The sequence below is a fragment of the Musa acuminata genome, chromosome BXJ3-6 (assembly GCF_036884655.1).
Source record: "Musa acuminata AAA Group cultivar baxijiao chromosome BXJ3-6, Cavendish_Baxijiao_AAA, whole genome shotgun sequence".
Taxonomy (NCBI): domain Eukaryota; kingdom Viridiplantae; phylum Streptophyta; class Magnoliopsida; order Zingiberales; family Musaceae; genus Musa; species Musa acuminata.
Genome location: NC_088354.1, coordinates 29606045 through 29622285, shown reverse-complemented (window position 1 = coordinate 29622285; position 16241 = coordinate 29606045). Strand labels below are relative to the sequence as shown.

The 16241-nt window shown below is 36.9% G+C and overlaps 2 protein-coding genes across 2 annotated transcripts; both read right to left on the bottom strand.

The window, feature by feature from the left end:
• Positions 1-398: 398 nt before the first annotated feature.
• Positions 399-2993, bottom strand: LOC103988704 (uncharacterized). The gene is made up of 4 exons (XM_009407318.3): positions 2397-2993; positions 1730-1849; positions 1553-1633; positions 399-828 (listed from the first exon to the last, which is right to left on the bottom strand). The coding sequence occupies exons 1-4, from the start codon at positions 2976-2978 to the stop codon at positions 565-567; spliced, it is 1047 nt and encodes a 348-aa protein (XP_009405593.2). The 5' UTR covers positions 2979-2993; the 3' UTR covers positions 399-564.
• Positions 2994-6388: 3395 nt separating this feature from the next.
• LOC135640193 (uncharacterized) lies at positions 6389-8021 on the bottom strand. The gene is made up of 4 exons (XM_065154421.1): positions 7631-8021; positions 7113-7286; positions 6817-6900; positions 6389-6690 (listed from the first exon to the last, which is right to left on the bottom strand). The coding sequence occupies exons 1-4, from the start codon at positions 7967-7969 to the stop codon at positions 6526-6528; spliced, it is 762 nt and encodes a 253-aa protein (XP_065010493.1). The 5' UTR covers positions 7970-8021; the 3' UTR covers positions 6389-6525.
• Between the last annotated feature and the right edge of the window lie 8220 nt (positions 8022-16241).

Sequence of the window (16241 nt, the reverse complement as noted above, 5' to 3'; positions counted from 1 at the left end):
GAATAGTAGTCGTTAACAGGATAAAGGAAGAAAAAGCGAAGAAGAAGAAACCTTGCTTGAGGCAAGAAGGCTATGATACTACGAAGAATTTATTGTGAAAGGGATGATTTTATTCATTAAGATAATACATATTTATATATATTGTGAGAGAATGATTTTTCTTAATCATGTATTTAAATCATATATTTAAATTTATGATTGATCCTCATATTATAGATTGATTGAGAATTAAGTAAAATAAAGAATATAAAATTATCATTCCATATGATTAGCATAGCAGGTAAATAATGTGAAATCCTTTTTTATCTTTTTTTCACCTCCTTAAATTGAACTGTAACTTATTTACGCATTTCAGTTTTTGTAGTGGCTTCCTCTCATCTTAATCACGGAAGCAAATATCCATGGATTAATCATTTTATTGATGCTGCAGGAAGTGGACATGCAGTTAACTTTCACAGTGATGCTGCTCAAAAAAGAGGGCGAAATGAAGAGGAGCTGATGAGAACCAAAAGAGACGAGCAAATTAATTGTTTCCTTAAGATACTGTGTCAGACTAAAGCTTATTTAGACTTCTGACTTCATCACGGTACGATTTCTACTGATGACCTCAGTATTCTCATAATGCATACCGTCTTGTCTTGGGTTGCTGATGGATGCATTTTCCTTTTCTGTTTCAGGTGGCTCGCTCCCCAAGCCCTTGCTTTCTAAGTCTTTGTACTCTTTCCAATAGTTCTTCGTACTGTCGATCAATTTCTGCACCTCCGGATCATCGAATACTGTGTTCATCGACAACAATGTCTCCACTGCCAGCATCATGTGGATGACGGCCTGCCACCCAAATACCACACCGTGAGACCGTAAGTTGCGGTATGCCTTTACTCTCAACTCTAGGCAACAATAATCACCGTTCAAGATAAAACTGATTCCCATCGAAATCGAAATAAAGTCAGTTTGATAGCATACCAGTTCGATATCAAATTGGAACTTGGTTTAAATCAACTACGTAGAATCAAAATTAAAACCAAAATCGAAACCGTCGTTTTTGTTCGAACCGGCTAAATTGAAAAAAAAAAAATTAACATGATAGTAAACGACCAATTTGCACCAATAAATGAGTCGGAGGTATTTTAATCATTTTATAATTTAAAATCATACAAACCAAAATTTTGATTGGAATCGATCAAATAGAAAAAAAAAAAAAAAAAAAAAAATTAACATGACTGGCTTGCCTCAGCCAACAACGGTGAAATAAATGAGTCGAGGGTATTTTAATTATTTTATAATTTAAAAAAAATAAAAAAAAAAATAAATTTGCTAAAATTATGTTATGTGGTGTATGAAAAATACATTCACTTCTCAAAATGGAACTTTGATTAAAATTTTAAAATAAGATTATGACTTTTTTTTACTGTATTAAAAAAAATATCTTAAAAATATCAAAACTGGAATCAGAACAAAAACTGCTGCCTGTTCCAAAACCGGAGTCATGCCTACTCAGCCTTTCACACCTCAAGTGATAGAAGCTTGCGAAGGTGTGAGACACACTACTGACCATGAGAAGGGGCGGCCTTGAATCCCTCGGAAGGTCACCGTAGATCAGCTCGCAGACTTCTTTGGCCATGTGATAGTTTTTCTGCAGATTTATTACAGGGATTCAAAGTAGAAGATTAAAAAGAAGAAAACTAATTATGTTTCTACAAGCAGATGAAATGATGAGAGAATGGGTTACCAGATCGATGTATACTTGTGCTAACGTGATTCCCACTTCGTGTTTCTCGTCTCCTGAAAGCCAGTTCGAGGAAAATATTTCCGATAATTTTTGTTCTTTCTTTGACTGGGTAGATTGATCCTGCGTAAGAAACAGTAGTGGGTATTAATTAGCTCTCAAAGTTTAAATCCATATGAAGGTACACATGTAGAATTTTAATGCAATAAAAAAATAATTTACTTTTAGAATAATTAGTCAAAATAGCAACACCCCCTCCTTTATGTTCATTAAATTGAACCAAATCAATAATAAATAATTATAAAAATAAAATTCAAAGTTCTATTAAATTTATAAAGTTATAAAATATTAAATTATTTTTAAAATAATATTTAAGTATATATAAATTGTTGAAAATAAATTTAAAATTTTATTAAAATAGAAAATTTTCTTATATATTATTTTAAAATATAAATATCTGGAATTTATGTTGATATGTGTTCTAAATTATTTTATAAATCTTCAAATATTTATATGCTAAAATTTGAATTTTATGTCATAAGCTAGTTTTTTCAGTGATTTTTAAACTTATTTGATTTCAAAAATCTGGAGCCGCTTCCTGTGGTTATGGTGAGAACCAAGTATTTTCCACACACGCACAGAGAGAGAGAGAGAGAGAGAGAGAGATCACTAGTTGATAGATGAGCTTCATCAGCTGGAGTCGCTTGCTGGGTGGAAGAACCTCAGTGAAGGCATGATCGATCAACGACACCCATGGCTTCTTGCAAGAAGTCCCAAACAAGATTTCCCGCACCATATTGGGTGTTTTCTGCTCTCCCGTTCCCACGTCGCCGCGCTTGTGGTCCGCAACGCCCCACGAGCTGCATCCGGTGTTCGCCGCCGTCATCGTCACGCTCTTCCCGTCGCCTCCTGCGGTGACCTCAGCCATCGCCGAGCCAGGCCCCCCAGCGACTGGTGCACCGCGCGACATGTAGACTGCGCCCAGGGCGCAGGCTACGGCCGCGACCACGGCCGCGCCAACCGCCACCCCTTTCCTCGGTCTGGCGCGCCCTGCTCTGCCTCTGTCCTCCTCCGGACGCGGCGGCGGTGGTGGAACGTGGGAGAAGGACACGGTGTGAGGGCGGGGTCTCGACCGGGGAAACCTGATGCGGCCAAGGAGGGCATGGTTCCTGGTGGGCCGGTGGAGGAGGAAGTGGCCCGGCCCTTTGTATGGGGCGCTAAGGGCGGATGGAAGGCAGAAGATGGCTTCCATGGATCGCAACTGATCAGCTTTCTCTCTTTCTCGCTCTCTCGCTTACTCCACTCTTTTTATAGGCTCTTTAGCGTGTGCCGATACAAAGAGAGAATATTGATTTCTTGTTGTTAGCCTCTTCTTTCACTTTCCCTTAATTCTTTAGCAAGGGATCGAACGCCTCAAGCTCAAGTAAGGTATGTATCCGTCATCACTTCACCCCGTACCCCTGCATACAGGAAAGAACTGAAGTGCTTTCTTGTTCGATCCGTTGCCTGCCAAAACTGGTACGCATGGAGGTCATTCACGAGTGCTGCAATTGATCTCACGCGTGCAGCGTCAAACTGCCTGCAATATTAATCAGCGCAGTACTGTACGGAAATTTCGAGATATGTTGCGAAGGAGGATATAAGAATTCCAAAACTAAAATATATAACGTAAAGATCGATAATCAATAACATGTAAGATTTAATATTATTTGTCAACTTTCGGAGAAAAAAATTCTTTTTATCAATTGTAATGTCCTTACTCAAGTATAATACCTTTTCACATAAATCTTGAGGAATTTATATCTTTTCTTTCATGCTTTCTATAAATCCTAGAGAGCACTCTCTAAATACACTAAAGAGAAATTTAGAAATACCCAAATTATTCTTTATATATTATTCTTCTTTTATCAAGGCTCAAAGATACATAACAAATTTATAAAAAATTTAAACCCTAATTTTTATTTTTATTTTTTTATGAGTATTTCTTGTATCAGGATTTCTTAACCTTTTGGAGAGCAACTTCAAAAATCTTAAAATACTTTTAATCTTAATTTTTTATTTATAAATATTTTATCCACTTTTGTATCTCCTAAATAAAAAATTGCTTTTAAAGCTCTACCATTAGCCTTTAGTCATAATGTTGAGAATCTAAAATACCTAAATAAATTAGTTTTTTCTATATTATATCTTCCAAGGTATACACTACTCTATCAAGTGTTTTGATATTCACTTTACCGATACCCATGATCTCCACTACTGAATCATCATCTAAACTCAACTTATTAGTTATTTTATTATTCAGTGAATCAAAAAAAATCTTTCAAAGTGCAAATATAAGCAACCCAAGTAGAATCTAAAAATTAACTCTTTTGAAAAGATATATCACTTATCTTGGAAATTATGAGAATATCTCTATCATCATCCATCACAAGAGAATTCTTATCGGTCTCTTCTTCCTTTTTTTTTCAATAATTTTACTTGATATGTTTATTTTCTTTGTATTCATAACATTGAATATCATTCAAAGACCTAACTTTTAATCTCAACTTACCATATTGAGTTCATGTTTTCAATATCGATTTTCCTAGCAGCAAAAGACACTAAATATTCCTCAACTTGTTCTAGAATTATTCTCACATAGTATTATCACCACAAAGGTAGCGATGTAAGAAGTAACATGTCTTATCTTTTTTATCACTTTTCACATCAACTTTCATCAATTAATCTAATATTCTTTTGAATATGTTCATATGTTCTATTAAGTCTTCACCTTTCTTTATCTTTATCCTATATAACTTTTACTTTAGATATAACTTGTTAGTTAAGTTTTTAATCAAATAAAACTTTTTTAAATCATCCTAAATAATCATGATAGAGTTATCATCAATAATTTTATTGATAATATCATTAAAGATACACAGACGAATAGTACTTATATAGTTTATTTTCAATCTTCATTGCTCATATTTTCTGATTTATCTGCTCATCGCTTTAAAGTTCTTATTAAGTAAAAAGATCCTTTACCCACATTTATTATGGGATGAAACCATTTTCTCTATCAAATTTCTCTAAAGTCAATAGAAATAATCAGTGACATTCTTATTGAATATCTAATCAAAAGATTTTTTAGGCTATGATATTGTTTGTTGAGAAGGAGAGAAGAATTCCAAAACCAAAAGATAAATCATAAAGATCAACAATCAAGAATATTCCAGAAATTTGTCATAAAATTTAACATGATTTGACAATTCCTATTTGTATCCATAGAGAAAATTAAATTCTTCATCCTGTGAGATTATTTAAAAGGCTCTTGAATTATCCTCACTCAGTTATAATTTTCTTATACACCATCTCACATAAACTTCTAAGAATTTATATATTTTCTCTCATTCTTAATAGAAATCCTGGAGAGCACCCTCTTTAAATATTATAGAGAGAAACTCAAGAGTATACAAAGTATTATTGATCATAGCTTACTTTCCTCAATCAAAATTTAAAAATGCATAAGATGTTTATAGAACAATCAAATCCTAATTTTTAAATTTTTTTTTATTTTCATAATGACTCTTTCTTAGATCCCTTATCCATTAGGACATTGATTTCAAAAATCTCAAAATACCCATTTATTCTTTAAGTTAGAGCATAAAACCATCGATGCCGTTGATGTTGTAAGATGCAAAGGAGTGGTAGTGAGCAAGAGATGTCAGACAATGGTTTTTCTTCTCAAGAATGTTTCCTGATCCTTTGATCCACGTTTATGTTGTTGGTCAAATTAGAAGCAATGGAGGATTGTATTATAAGGTGACAGATTGCGTTTCTCTTTTTTATTCCGGGTTTGGTGTGGGAGTTAAACTCTCTTTTAAGAAGAATTCTTTTCTCCATATCCTTTTTAAAGTATTAGATATGCTGAATCATTTATTATATCGTTCATCTATCTTCATCTAACATGTGTATATTTTTAATATTTTTATATTCATATATGGACTCATTATTTATTCTTTATTCGATTCAAACTTAGTCCATATCTTTTCAGATTCCTACGCAACTCGTTCGTATCTATCCATCGTAATGCAGCTTCATTTGATCAAACAGTGACTTAACCAGCTTAGTCCTTTTTTTTTTTTATAAATTTTTTATGCTTTAATTTTTTTTTTTATCCGATATCATGTTAGAAAACGATGAAGAGTTTAAATCAAATTAGTCAAGCTTAAGTTCAACCAAAAAACACTTAAGCTTGGTAACATGACTCTTTCAATCTTTGGTGATGTTAGACTGTCTTTATATTTTATATCTATTTTTCTCACACAAATGAATATTTCTATGACATGCAAGCTATCATGTGACTGCTTTCGATCGATCGAAGAAGTTATAAATAGCACCTCCTATAACCCATCGATAGGGTCTAGAATGGTTGACGACCACTCTACACTCAACGACGGGTTTCTTTCTACTTTTGACTTTTCGATAACTTTCGATTTTTTATTATTTTCTTTTCGATAGTGTTAAATCTTTGTCGTTTCTCCATGATCGCTCTTCTAGGTAGTTGGAAGACCGATTGTATTTTGGATATCTTCCTCGATCAACATAATAGATATCGAGGAATACACCCTACAGACAACATTCACACAAAATTCTTTTCAATTTTAACATTTAGTACCTGCTTTTAATGATTGAATGGAGAATCAGATATACGATATATATATATTTCCTTCCTCGAGATGATGAGACATAGACACTAAACAAAAGAACGAAAGCTTATTTAGACTTGCCCACAGGTGGTGGTAGCGAGTCACGGTACGTCATTGGGTTGCAGGTGGTTCTGATCCGAGGCCCATACTTTCTAATTTTTTGTACTCTTTCCAATGCTCCGCAGCATCACTCATCAACTTCTCCATCGCCGGATCATCGAAGCCTTTGGTTGTCCACAGCAAGTTATCCACCATCAACATCATGTTAATGATCGCCTGCCACCCAAAGACCACACGGGGACACATGTCTCATGCATTAGGAGCTTCCTCGACTCTCACCTCATCTCCTTGGCAAGCTCATGCGCACAAACCGAAACGAGCTTATGAAGGTGAGAGACTGACCATGAGAAGCCGCGGCCTTGCATCATTTCCAGACATTTTAGCGAGAGCCACCGTGCATACTTCTTTAGCCATGACGTAGTCTTTCTGCAATGAAATTGGAGACGTTTTAGTGAGAACCTCCATGCAGAATAGAACAACAACAACTTCAACAGACGTGAGAATAATGATGATGGGATCCTAAGTTGGAGCAACCATGGGTTGCCCTCTCTCTCTCGTTTCCCACATGCATGCAAGATGGAACAAGAATTAAGTATGTGTGACTCCGACTGGGTTGAATGTGGAAGAGAAATGGTTACCAGAGCGATGAATATTTGTGTTAAGGAGAGTCGTATCTCGTATAGGTGCTCTGATCCAAAGATATTCATGGTTGCTGCCTTCTCTTTCTTGGTAGGTTCATCCAGTACTTCATCGTAAATCTTGGATAATACAACCTTCATCCTTTGTACCACCTCTTGCCTGGTTGAGTAATCCTGCAATCAGAGAGGCAAAACACTTGAGTCTGAGTAGGAGGTAATAGTCAATTGCTGCGCTTAATCACTGTCAAATTCACTAAAATTAATAAGACAGTAGCTATTAAGTTAACTAGCAGATGACTCGTGCTAATCACTGGATAAAGTTGTAGCCACTGAGGAGTTTGCTGCTAACGGTTAATGAATGAGAGAGAAAGTTGTAGTAATGAGGAGTTTGTTACTAATGTTTAATGAATGTGTGAGAGAGAGAGAGAGATAATGTTGTAGGAACGAGGAGTTTGCTAATGAGAGAGAGAGAGAGAGAGAGAGCGAGGAAGGTCAAGGAAGGCACGATAAGGATTGACCATGGGAGATAAGGTTGCTCGCAAGAAATCGAGGGTCGTCTGCATGACGGTAGGGCCTTGAGCCGCACCATTCCCCGGGCTGCCTCTGCCGTTCGCCATCATCATGACCACCCTTCGGCCGCCGCCTCTTGCAGTGGTGGCGACCTCGAAGTAGATGGCGCCCCAATCTCGTCCTCCGTGATCCTCCACCAGCGGAACATGGGAGAGAGATACGCCGAGGTGGCGGACCGTCGACCGCGCAAGGGGGAGGCGGACAAGGGGGGCAAGGCCAAGGATCCTGGTGCGGTGGCGGGGCCTAATGCATGGGAGGGAGGCCGGGAGGCAGCAGATGGCTTCCATGGTTCCTGCGGCAGATCGGGCGGGGCGCTCTCCCCGTAGACTTCTCACTGCACTTATACATGAAGGGTGTGAGGAGGGAGGAGGAGGATAATTGATTTCGTGTTGGCATTGAATTCGTGCTGGAGAGCGCCCCGCTTTCCTCGGGCGGAGCGATCTCTTCTTACCTTTTTTACCTTTTTCTTGTAGCAAGCAATTGGATTCATTGGAGTCCTTCGCCTCGGCTGCCTCAAGTAAGGCATCAGCGTCGTCACTTTATGCCCCCCATAAATGTCCCTCTTCCTCCATTTCAGCATCTATTGCCTGTTTGGTGCAGATAAAGAATAAGCATTTGAATTTGGACTTCCCCAAGGAATATAAGATTGTGCTGGACGCGATCTTACATTAACTTTTTGTTTTTGGTTTTAATGTAACGAAGAAGTCTATTAAAGTTCAAGAAAAGCTTTTGAAGGAGAGTGAGTAATGACCAACGATACAAATGAGGAACATGATTTGCAGTTACTACTGAACGAGACGAATCACCCACCATACCAGCAACTCTTAACCAAATGAGAGTCAAGCTGCTCTTTTGCTAAACCTAGACATTAACTCGAGGCAAGCAACCAAAATAGATGCACGTCAAAATTGGACTCAAAATAATGAGTTTGAACCTCTTTTAATGTCTCCTATGATTAGCTCTTTAGGATGAGCATCTATGTACTTCTATTCCTTAGTTAAGAATGTTTCGGAAGAAGATGCATCTAAGTTGCTAGTTAAAAGAGAAAGTTCATTTAAATTCAAAACATCAAAATTAATATCATCATCAAACTCATTTTTCTTAAATTCGAAAACTTCATTAAAAACTTCATTTTTCTTAAAAATCTCAGGTTTTGAATCTTTCGTATCTTTTTCTTTTAAGAGAAAACATTTAAAACCGAAAATTTTAAAATATGAAACATTAGGTTTTTTGTTATTCCACAATTCATAAGGAGTTTTGAAAAGTAATGGTCTCGCTAGAACCCTATTCATGACATAGCATGCTGTATTAACGACTTCGGCCTAAAAGTATTTAGGTAGGCTATGTTCGTTTAACATGGTTCATGTTATTTCTTGTAAGTTTCTATTTTTTCTTTCTACTACTCCATTTTGTTAAGGATTTCTTATAATAGAGAAATTATGGTTGAATCAATTAGATTCATAAAAATTTTAAAAATTATGATTTTGAAATTCGCCACCGTGATCACTCTGAATTGATGAAATCATAAAACTTTTTTCATTTTGAACAAGTTTACAAAACTTTGAAAAATACCTAAAGCAATTACTTTTATGTGCCAAGAAGTATGTCCATATATATCTACTAGAATCGTCCACAATTACAAAGGCGTATTTGCTACCTTCTAGGCTTCATGTATCAATTGGTCCAAACAAATCAATATGGATCAATTGTAATTGTCTAGAGATGCTTATTTGATTCTTTGGTTTTAAACTATCTTTTATTTGTTTTCCTAGTTGACATGCATCACACATATTGTCTTTAACAAACTTAATATGAGGAATACCTCTTATAAGTTCTTTAGATGATATTTGAAAGATTAGTTTTATGGTAGCATGACCTAATCTCCTATGCCAAAGCCAAGCATCGTCATTCAAAATCGAAAAACATATTTCATTACAAAGATCATCATTGTCAATAATATACACATTATTTTATTTTAAGACAGTCATAGAGGAGTTTTTGTATGGTTGTTCAGTAATGCAAGCATTGGATTCAAATTTAATGACATATTCTTTATCATATAATTGATTAATGCTCAAAAGATTGTGCTTTAAGCCATAAACTAACAACACATCTTTAATCAACAAGTTGAATTTGTTACCTATGGTTTCTTTGTCAATGATTTTACTCTTGTTGTTGTCTCGGAATGTGACATACCCTTCATCTAGGCTAGTGAGCTTAGAGAATTAAAATGAATCTCCGGTCATGTGCTTTGAGCATCCACTATCAAGGTATCATCTCTTGCTCCTAGCTTGTGATGGTAAACACTTCTACAAAAAAGGATGATTTTTAGGTACTCATTTGACCTTGGGTGTCTCAAAAATTGATCGACTTAACTTATCATTTTGCATGAAGTTCTTTACGGTTCCTTTAGGAACTCAAATCAATTTGTGTAGACTATATCTCTTAAACGGATATTGATAAGCAACATGCCCAAATTTAAAATGGAAGTTGCATTTGTTTCGGGGTGAAACATGCAAAGTTGGGCCTTTAACAAAGATGATTGAGTTTTTATGAGTGTTACTTACAAAGCCGATTCCATCTCTTCTATGAACATGATTCTTGTAAGAATCATGTTTAAGGATTTGTTACATATTTCAAATTTTTCTAAGGTTTCATGTAGTTGTAGATTTTTTTTTAAGTGTTTCTAATTCATCACATTTTGTGCAAGGAGCTAAACTATCATCATGCTCAAATTTTAGTCTATCAAAATCACTAACAAGAGAAGCATGCTCTTTTTTCAATAATTTATATTTTTTACTAACTAATTTAAATTCATCTCTCTTGAATTTTAAACCAAATCAAGAATAATCGGGCTCTGATACCAATTGTTAAGATCAAGAGCGACATTAAAAGGAGGGGGTGAATCAGTGAAGCAGAGAAAATCGTCAGTTTGTAAAATATTTTATTCATCGAATACCGATTTCGGAAAGTGCTTAACTTTAGAATAAAAGAACTAGCAATTATCTAAGAAAGTAATGACAGTAATAAAAAGCAGAAAGGAAATTAGTACACCGGAATTTATAGTGGTTCCGTCGTTGTGACCTACATCCACTTCTGATTCCTCCTTCGTCGAGGTCACCAACGTCCACTAATAGTCTTCCTTCAATAGGCGAAGACCAACCACCTCTTTACAATGCTTTCTCCTTTTCACGAGTTTAGAATATAACCTTTACAAGCCTCACATCTCTCTTGAATGATCTTAACACTTAGAAAGGGAGTAGGATGACTCTTTGCACTTTTACAACACTTTTAACACCCCAAGAATTCAAGATTATATTCACACTTGCGTACCCTTTCATGCATAAAAGAGTGGAGTATTTATAGGCCCCAATAGCTTGGAGCCAAAAATTGTTATATCATCGGATTTCGGGATACTAGCGGTACCACCACCATTATTGGGTGGTACTACCACCTGTAGACTAACACTGGGTGGTACTATCATTCAATCTGGGTGGTACGACCACCTGACAGTGCGGTACCACCGCCTGACAGCATTAACTATCGGTGGTACCACCGCCCAAAGTACCTGGGATACCGAGTCCCAAGCGGTGCCACCGCCGACCTTGGTGGTGCCATAGGCGACCGTGACTTTAGGTGTTGAATGGGCTGTTCAACTGGCCCAATTCAACCCTATTAAGGGCCTAGTTGGCCCCTAACTGAGTTACTGGGATTACCTCCTAATCCCAACTCAACTAATGTTCTAACTATAATTAAGGCAAACAATCATTGTCTGGTATGTCAATTTTTCTCTTGGCGAACTTCTCGACGAGTCTTCTGGTGAGCTTCTGACGAACTCCCGATTAACCTTCATCAAACTCCTAACAAACTCTCGGTGATCTTACGACGAACTCTCGACGATCTTCCGACGAACTCTCGGCGAGCTCTCGACACACTTCCGGTACATCGTCAGAATCTTCGACTCTGGCTCATCATATGCTTTATGCCGTACCACCATCGTAGTTAATCCTGCACACTTATCTCAACACATAGATTAGATCAAACAATTTATCAATTGATTTCATCATCAAAATTAGATATACAACAGGCGATCTCCTTGTCGCTTTGTTCTTCGCCTTCGGAATCGCTTGAATCATCCCACGTTGCTTTGAGCGCCTTCTTCTTCTTTACTTGGAGACATTTGCTTTTGAAATGTCCTGGCTTCTTGCATTCATAGCATATAACTTATTTTTTCTTGGGTTCAATTTTATTTTTAGTATCATTTTTAGATTTATTTCTTTTTATGAATTTTTTAAACTTTTTTATCAAGAGTGCTAAGTCATCATCATAGTCTTCATCACTTGAATTTTCTTTCAAGTGGTCTTCATGAGTTCTTAGTGTCATATCCTTCTTGTTCTTTGAAAGGTTATTCTCAAGCTCTTCATGAGTATTGCTAGTTATTTCATAGGTCATCAAAGACCAAATAAGTTCTTCGAGCGGAAAGTTGATCAAGTCCTTGACTTCTTGAATTGTCGTTACTTTAGGATCGTAACTCTTTTGGAGAAAACTTAATATTTTATTAATAAATTTGAAATTAGAAAAACTTTTACCAAGTCCTTTTAGACCATTGACATCCATAAACCGGGTGTATATATCTCTAATGGTCTCACTTGGTTTTATCCGAAACAACTCATAAGTATGGACTAAAAGATTGATTTTGAACTCCTTTACTCTACTAGTGCCCTCGTGAGTGATTTTGAGTGTATGCCAAATATCAAAAGTTGTTTCACAAATAGACACTCGATTGAACTCATTTTTATCTAAAGCGCAAAACAAGGCATTCATAGCCTTGGCATTTAAATCGAAAGTTTTCTTCTCCAACTCATTCCAATCGTTTATTGGAAGAGAAGTTTTCTTCTCCAACTCATTCCAAAGACATTTTCCACGATGTTCTATAATTCAAAATCTATAGAAATTAGAAAAATCCTTATTCTAGTCTTTCAATAGGTGTAATTCGTCTCATTGCACATGGGTGGACGTGTAATTGAGTGACCCTCTTGGTTGCCAGCAAATGTCATCTCTCTTAGGTTTTAACTAAAATGAGAGTAACCTCGCTCTAATACCAATTGTTATAATCAAGAGCGGCATTAAGAAGGGGGGTGAATTAGTGCAGTAGCGAAAAAATTACGTCGGTTTAAAAATCTTCGTACGATAAAATTCGATTCCGACGAAAGCCATTTCATTTTTTTTGAATGAGTAGAGAAGGGGGGATTGGATAGTTTGTAATGAAGTAAAGTTAAATGTAGTAAAGAGATTAAGCAGTAAAGAATGAACATACCGGAATTTATAGTGGTTCGATCGTTGTGACTTACATCCACTTCCGATTCCTCCTCCGTTAAGGTCACCAGTGTCCATTAATGGTCTTCCTTCAATAGGCAAAGACCAACAACCTCTTTACGGTGCTTTTTCCTTTTCACGGGTTTGAGAGATAACCCTTACAAGCCTTATACCTCTTCTTGGATGATTACAAAGCTAAAGAGAGGGAGGAGGATCTTCTCACTTTTACAACACTTTTAACACCCTAACACTTGGAGTTCTTTTCACACTTTGATTGCACTTTGTTACCCTTTCATGCAGAAAATGGTGGGGTATTTATAGGCCCCAATGGCTTCAAAATTGGAGTCACAAAATGTCTCATCCCGAATTTCTAGGGTACTGGCAGTACCACTGCCAGTATTGGGTGGTACCACCACCTGACACTCTGACACTGGGTGGTACCATCACCCAGTCTGATGGTACCATCGCTTGATACAATCTCAAATACTAAGCTCTGGCGGTACCAACGCCTGATAGGGCAGTACCACCGCTTGGCAATAATCACTACAGGTGGTACCACCGCTCAGTTTGGGCGGTACCACCGCTCAGTTTGGGCGGTACCACCGCTCAGTCTGGGCGGTACCACCGCTCAATCTGGGCGGTACCACCGCCCAGACCACTTGGGAGACCATTCCCTGGGCAGTTCCACCGCCCTAGTCTGGCGGTGCCATTGCCATATAGGGTCCAACAACTTGGTTGGGCCTTGAATCCGGCCTAAACCAATCTAATTACGGGCCCAATTGGCCCCTAACTGAGTTAGTGGGATTACCTCCCAAACCTAACCCTGATTATATGATAATTATGATTCTTAAGGCATACACTAAGCAAAACAAGTCCGATTAGTTTAGGTTTCTTCCGGTGAACTTCCGACAATCTTCCGATGAACTTTCGACGATATCTCGGCAATATTCCAGCGAACTCCTGGAAAAGCTCCTGGACTTCACGATAATCTTCTTGGTGAGTTCCGATAAGCTTCTTTGGCAAGCTCCTAGACTTCTCGATTAATTCCGGTAGATCTTTTGACGAACGTTTGGACTTTCGACGAACTCTCGAACTCCCAATAAAATCTCAATCTTGACTCCGGCACTTTATTTTGCTTTATACCTTGATTGCTATCGTAGTTAATCTTGTACATTTTTCTCAACATATAGATTTGATCAAATAATTTATCAATTGATTTCATCATCAAAATCTGAGATTTAACACCACATGTCTCACATCCTTAAGCATCAACTTGCAGCCAAGATTGATCTTTATATAGATATCACCCATGCTGATAATGTTTGTCGTGCCATAGTTACCCATCTTGACAAGAGTAAAATTTTCAGACCTATAGATAATAAAGAATTCCCTCCGTAGTGTAGCATGGTAAGAAGCACCTGTGTTAATCACCTACTCAAGATCCTGACACACATAAGAAAAAAGATCATCAGAAATAGACAAAATCAAATAGTCACTACCCTGCATTGTAGTTGTGGTATTATCTTTGAACTCTATAAGCTCCACTTATGTTCCCTTTTTCTTACTATTCTTAAGTTGCTTGCATTGATTCTTGTAATGTCCTTTTTCACCACAATTGTGTAGGGAAATCTAGGGGCGACATCATATGCAAAGCGGAAGAACAGAAAACAAAAATTCCTAAATTTTTTAAAAATATGTTCGTTGTCGTGCAAAGATTGGTGCGTAAAATCTGTGAAACTAAAAATCACACGTGAGATAGTTATGTTACCTAAGGAGATCGTATATCCCTGAATCCCTACATATCTGAAAGATAAGGTGAAGGAGGTTAAGCATCATCCTCTCTAGCAATGATCCACACAATAAAGCTACGACGATGCTCCTCAAATCGCTGCCCAAATCTCCACACCTGCTATTTGAGGAGGAGAAGGGAAGAGGAGAATAAGAGGTGGCAACCAAGAAATCTCTAGCCTATGGGTATTTAGTTCTCTCCTATTTATAGAGGTCTCTTATTAACTTAACCCTAATGGATCCTGCCCTATTGGGTATTGGATTTCCATCCAACTACCCAAGCCTCTTAGACTAGTGGATCTCTATCTAATAATCTCTAATTGGCTCTTATTAGATATCATCTATATGATCCAATAATTCATGAGCTTATTGGATATCCAATAAGATAGGAGCTTCGGCGGATATCTCATATCTAAACCTCTACTCATCATAATGCCTACCATATATGTGTGACTCTCTAGGCCCAATATCGAGCTAGCCGTGAGTCATACCTGTCAAAACTCCTTCTAGCTCAATGAATTATTATCTCTATAATAATTCACTCGACTCATCGACTACGGACGTACTAGGCCACTACGCCATAATCCCTAGATGATATAGGGGAATCCAATTCATTGGACTTGTTTATCCTCAATTACCATATATCTATAATCCATCTTCTATTTAATACCTCAGAGATCGTATACCGGGCATGGTACTGTTAGGCTCAAACAGTTTCTACTCGAGTCTCACTCTAATTGGATTCTCCCGAAGAACTCTCTCTCTCAATTCAAATGATCCTAGCTAGAGATTTGTTTGAGCAAGAACACATGAGATATTTTCTCATGATACCGAGAGTGGATGATCCTCTATCGACACTCAATAGTCCTCGTAAGGTTGACTGCCACTCTCGATGACCGACTATGCTATATTTAGAACTGTCTACAAGTTCGGTATCAAAGAACGAAGTATTTATACGAGACATCCTTGATGTCTCAAGTCTAAGGACCAGGTACACCATTGGGATAATGGAATCGTTGTTTGACAATGAGATATCATTAACCATCTAATATTCCATGAGTAGATTAATTAGTGAACTCATTCTCCAATGTGAACCTGCACTGTAGCCCCAGTATCCCCACATAAGCAACTATGAGACTAGTTGCTTCCATCATATGGACGGGTATACAACATACCAGTCTGTCTGGTTATCTCGATGTCCCTCTTCACTAACCTATGACCATGATTATTTAAGGTTTGTGTTTAAAGGCGAATCGGTCTCGTTATCGTGATGTCATCACGATCTGATTCATATTGCATAGATTCATGAACATTACAATATATATATGTATATATATATATATATATATATATATATATATATATATATATATATATATATATATATATATGTATGTATATATATATATATGTATGTATGTATATATATATATGTATGTATATATATATATGTAT

What these genes read in the sequence shown, in the direction of transcription:
- LOC103988704 (XM_009407318.3), bottom strand. Translation starts at nt 2,978, where the DNA reads ATGGAAGCCATCTTCTGCCTTCCATCCGCCCTTAGCGCCCCATACAAA. An exon ending in CACAAGTATACATCGATCTG is followed by an intron (nt 1,634 to 1,729) that starts GTAACCCATTCT and finishes ATAAATCTGCAG; the next exon opens with AAAAACTATCACATGGCCAA. An exon ending in CAAGGCCGCCCCTTCTCATG is followed by an intron (nt 829 to 1,552) that starts GTCAGTAGTGTG and finishes TTTGGGTGGCAG; the next exon opens with GCCGTCATCCACATGATGCT.
- LOC135640193 (XM_065154421.1), bottom strand. Translation starts at nt 7,969, where the DNA reads ATGGAAGCCATCTGCTGCCTCCCGGCCTCCCTCCCATGCATTAGGCCC. An exon ending in CACAAATATTCATCGCTCTG is followed by an intron (nt 6,901 to 7,112) that starts GTAACCATTTCT and finishes ATTTCATTGCAG; the next exon opens with AAAGACTACGTCATGGCTAA. An exon ending in CAAGGCCGCGGCTTCTCATG is followed by an intron (nt 6,691 to 6,816) that starts GTCAGTCTCTCA and finishes TTTGGGTGGCAG; the next exon opens with GCGATCATTAACATGATGTT.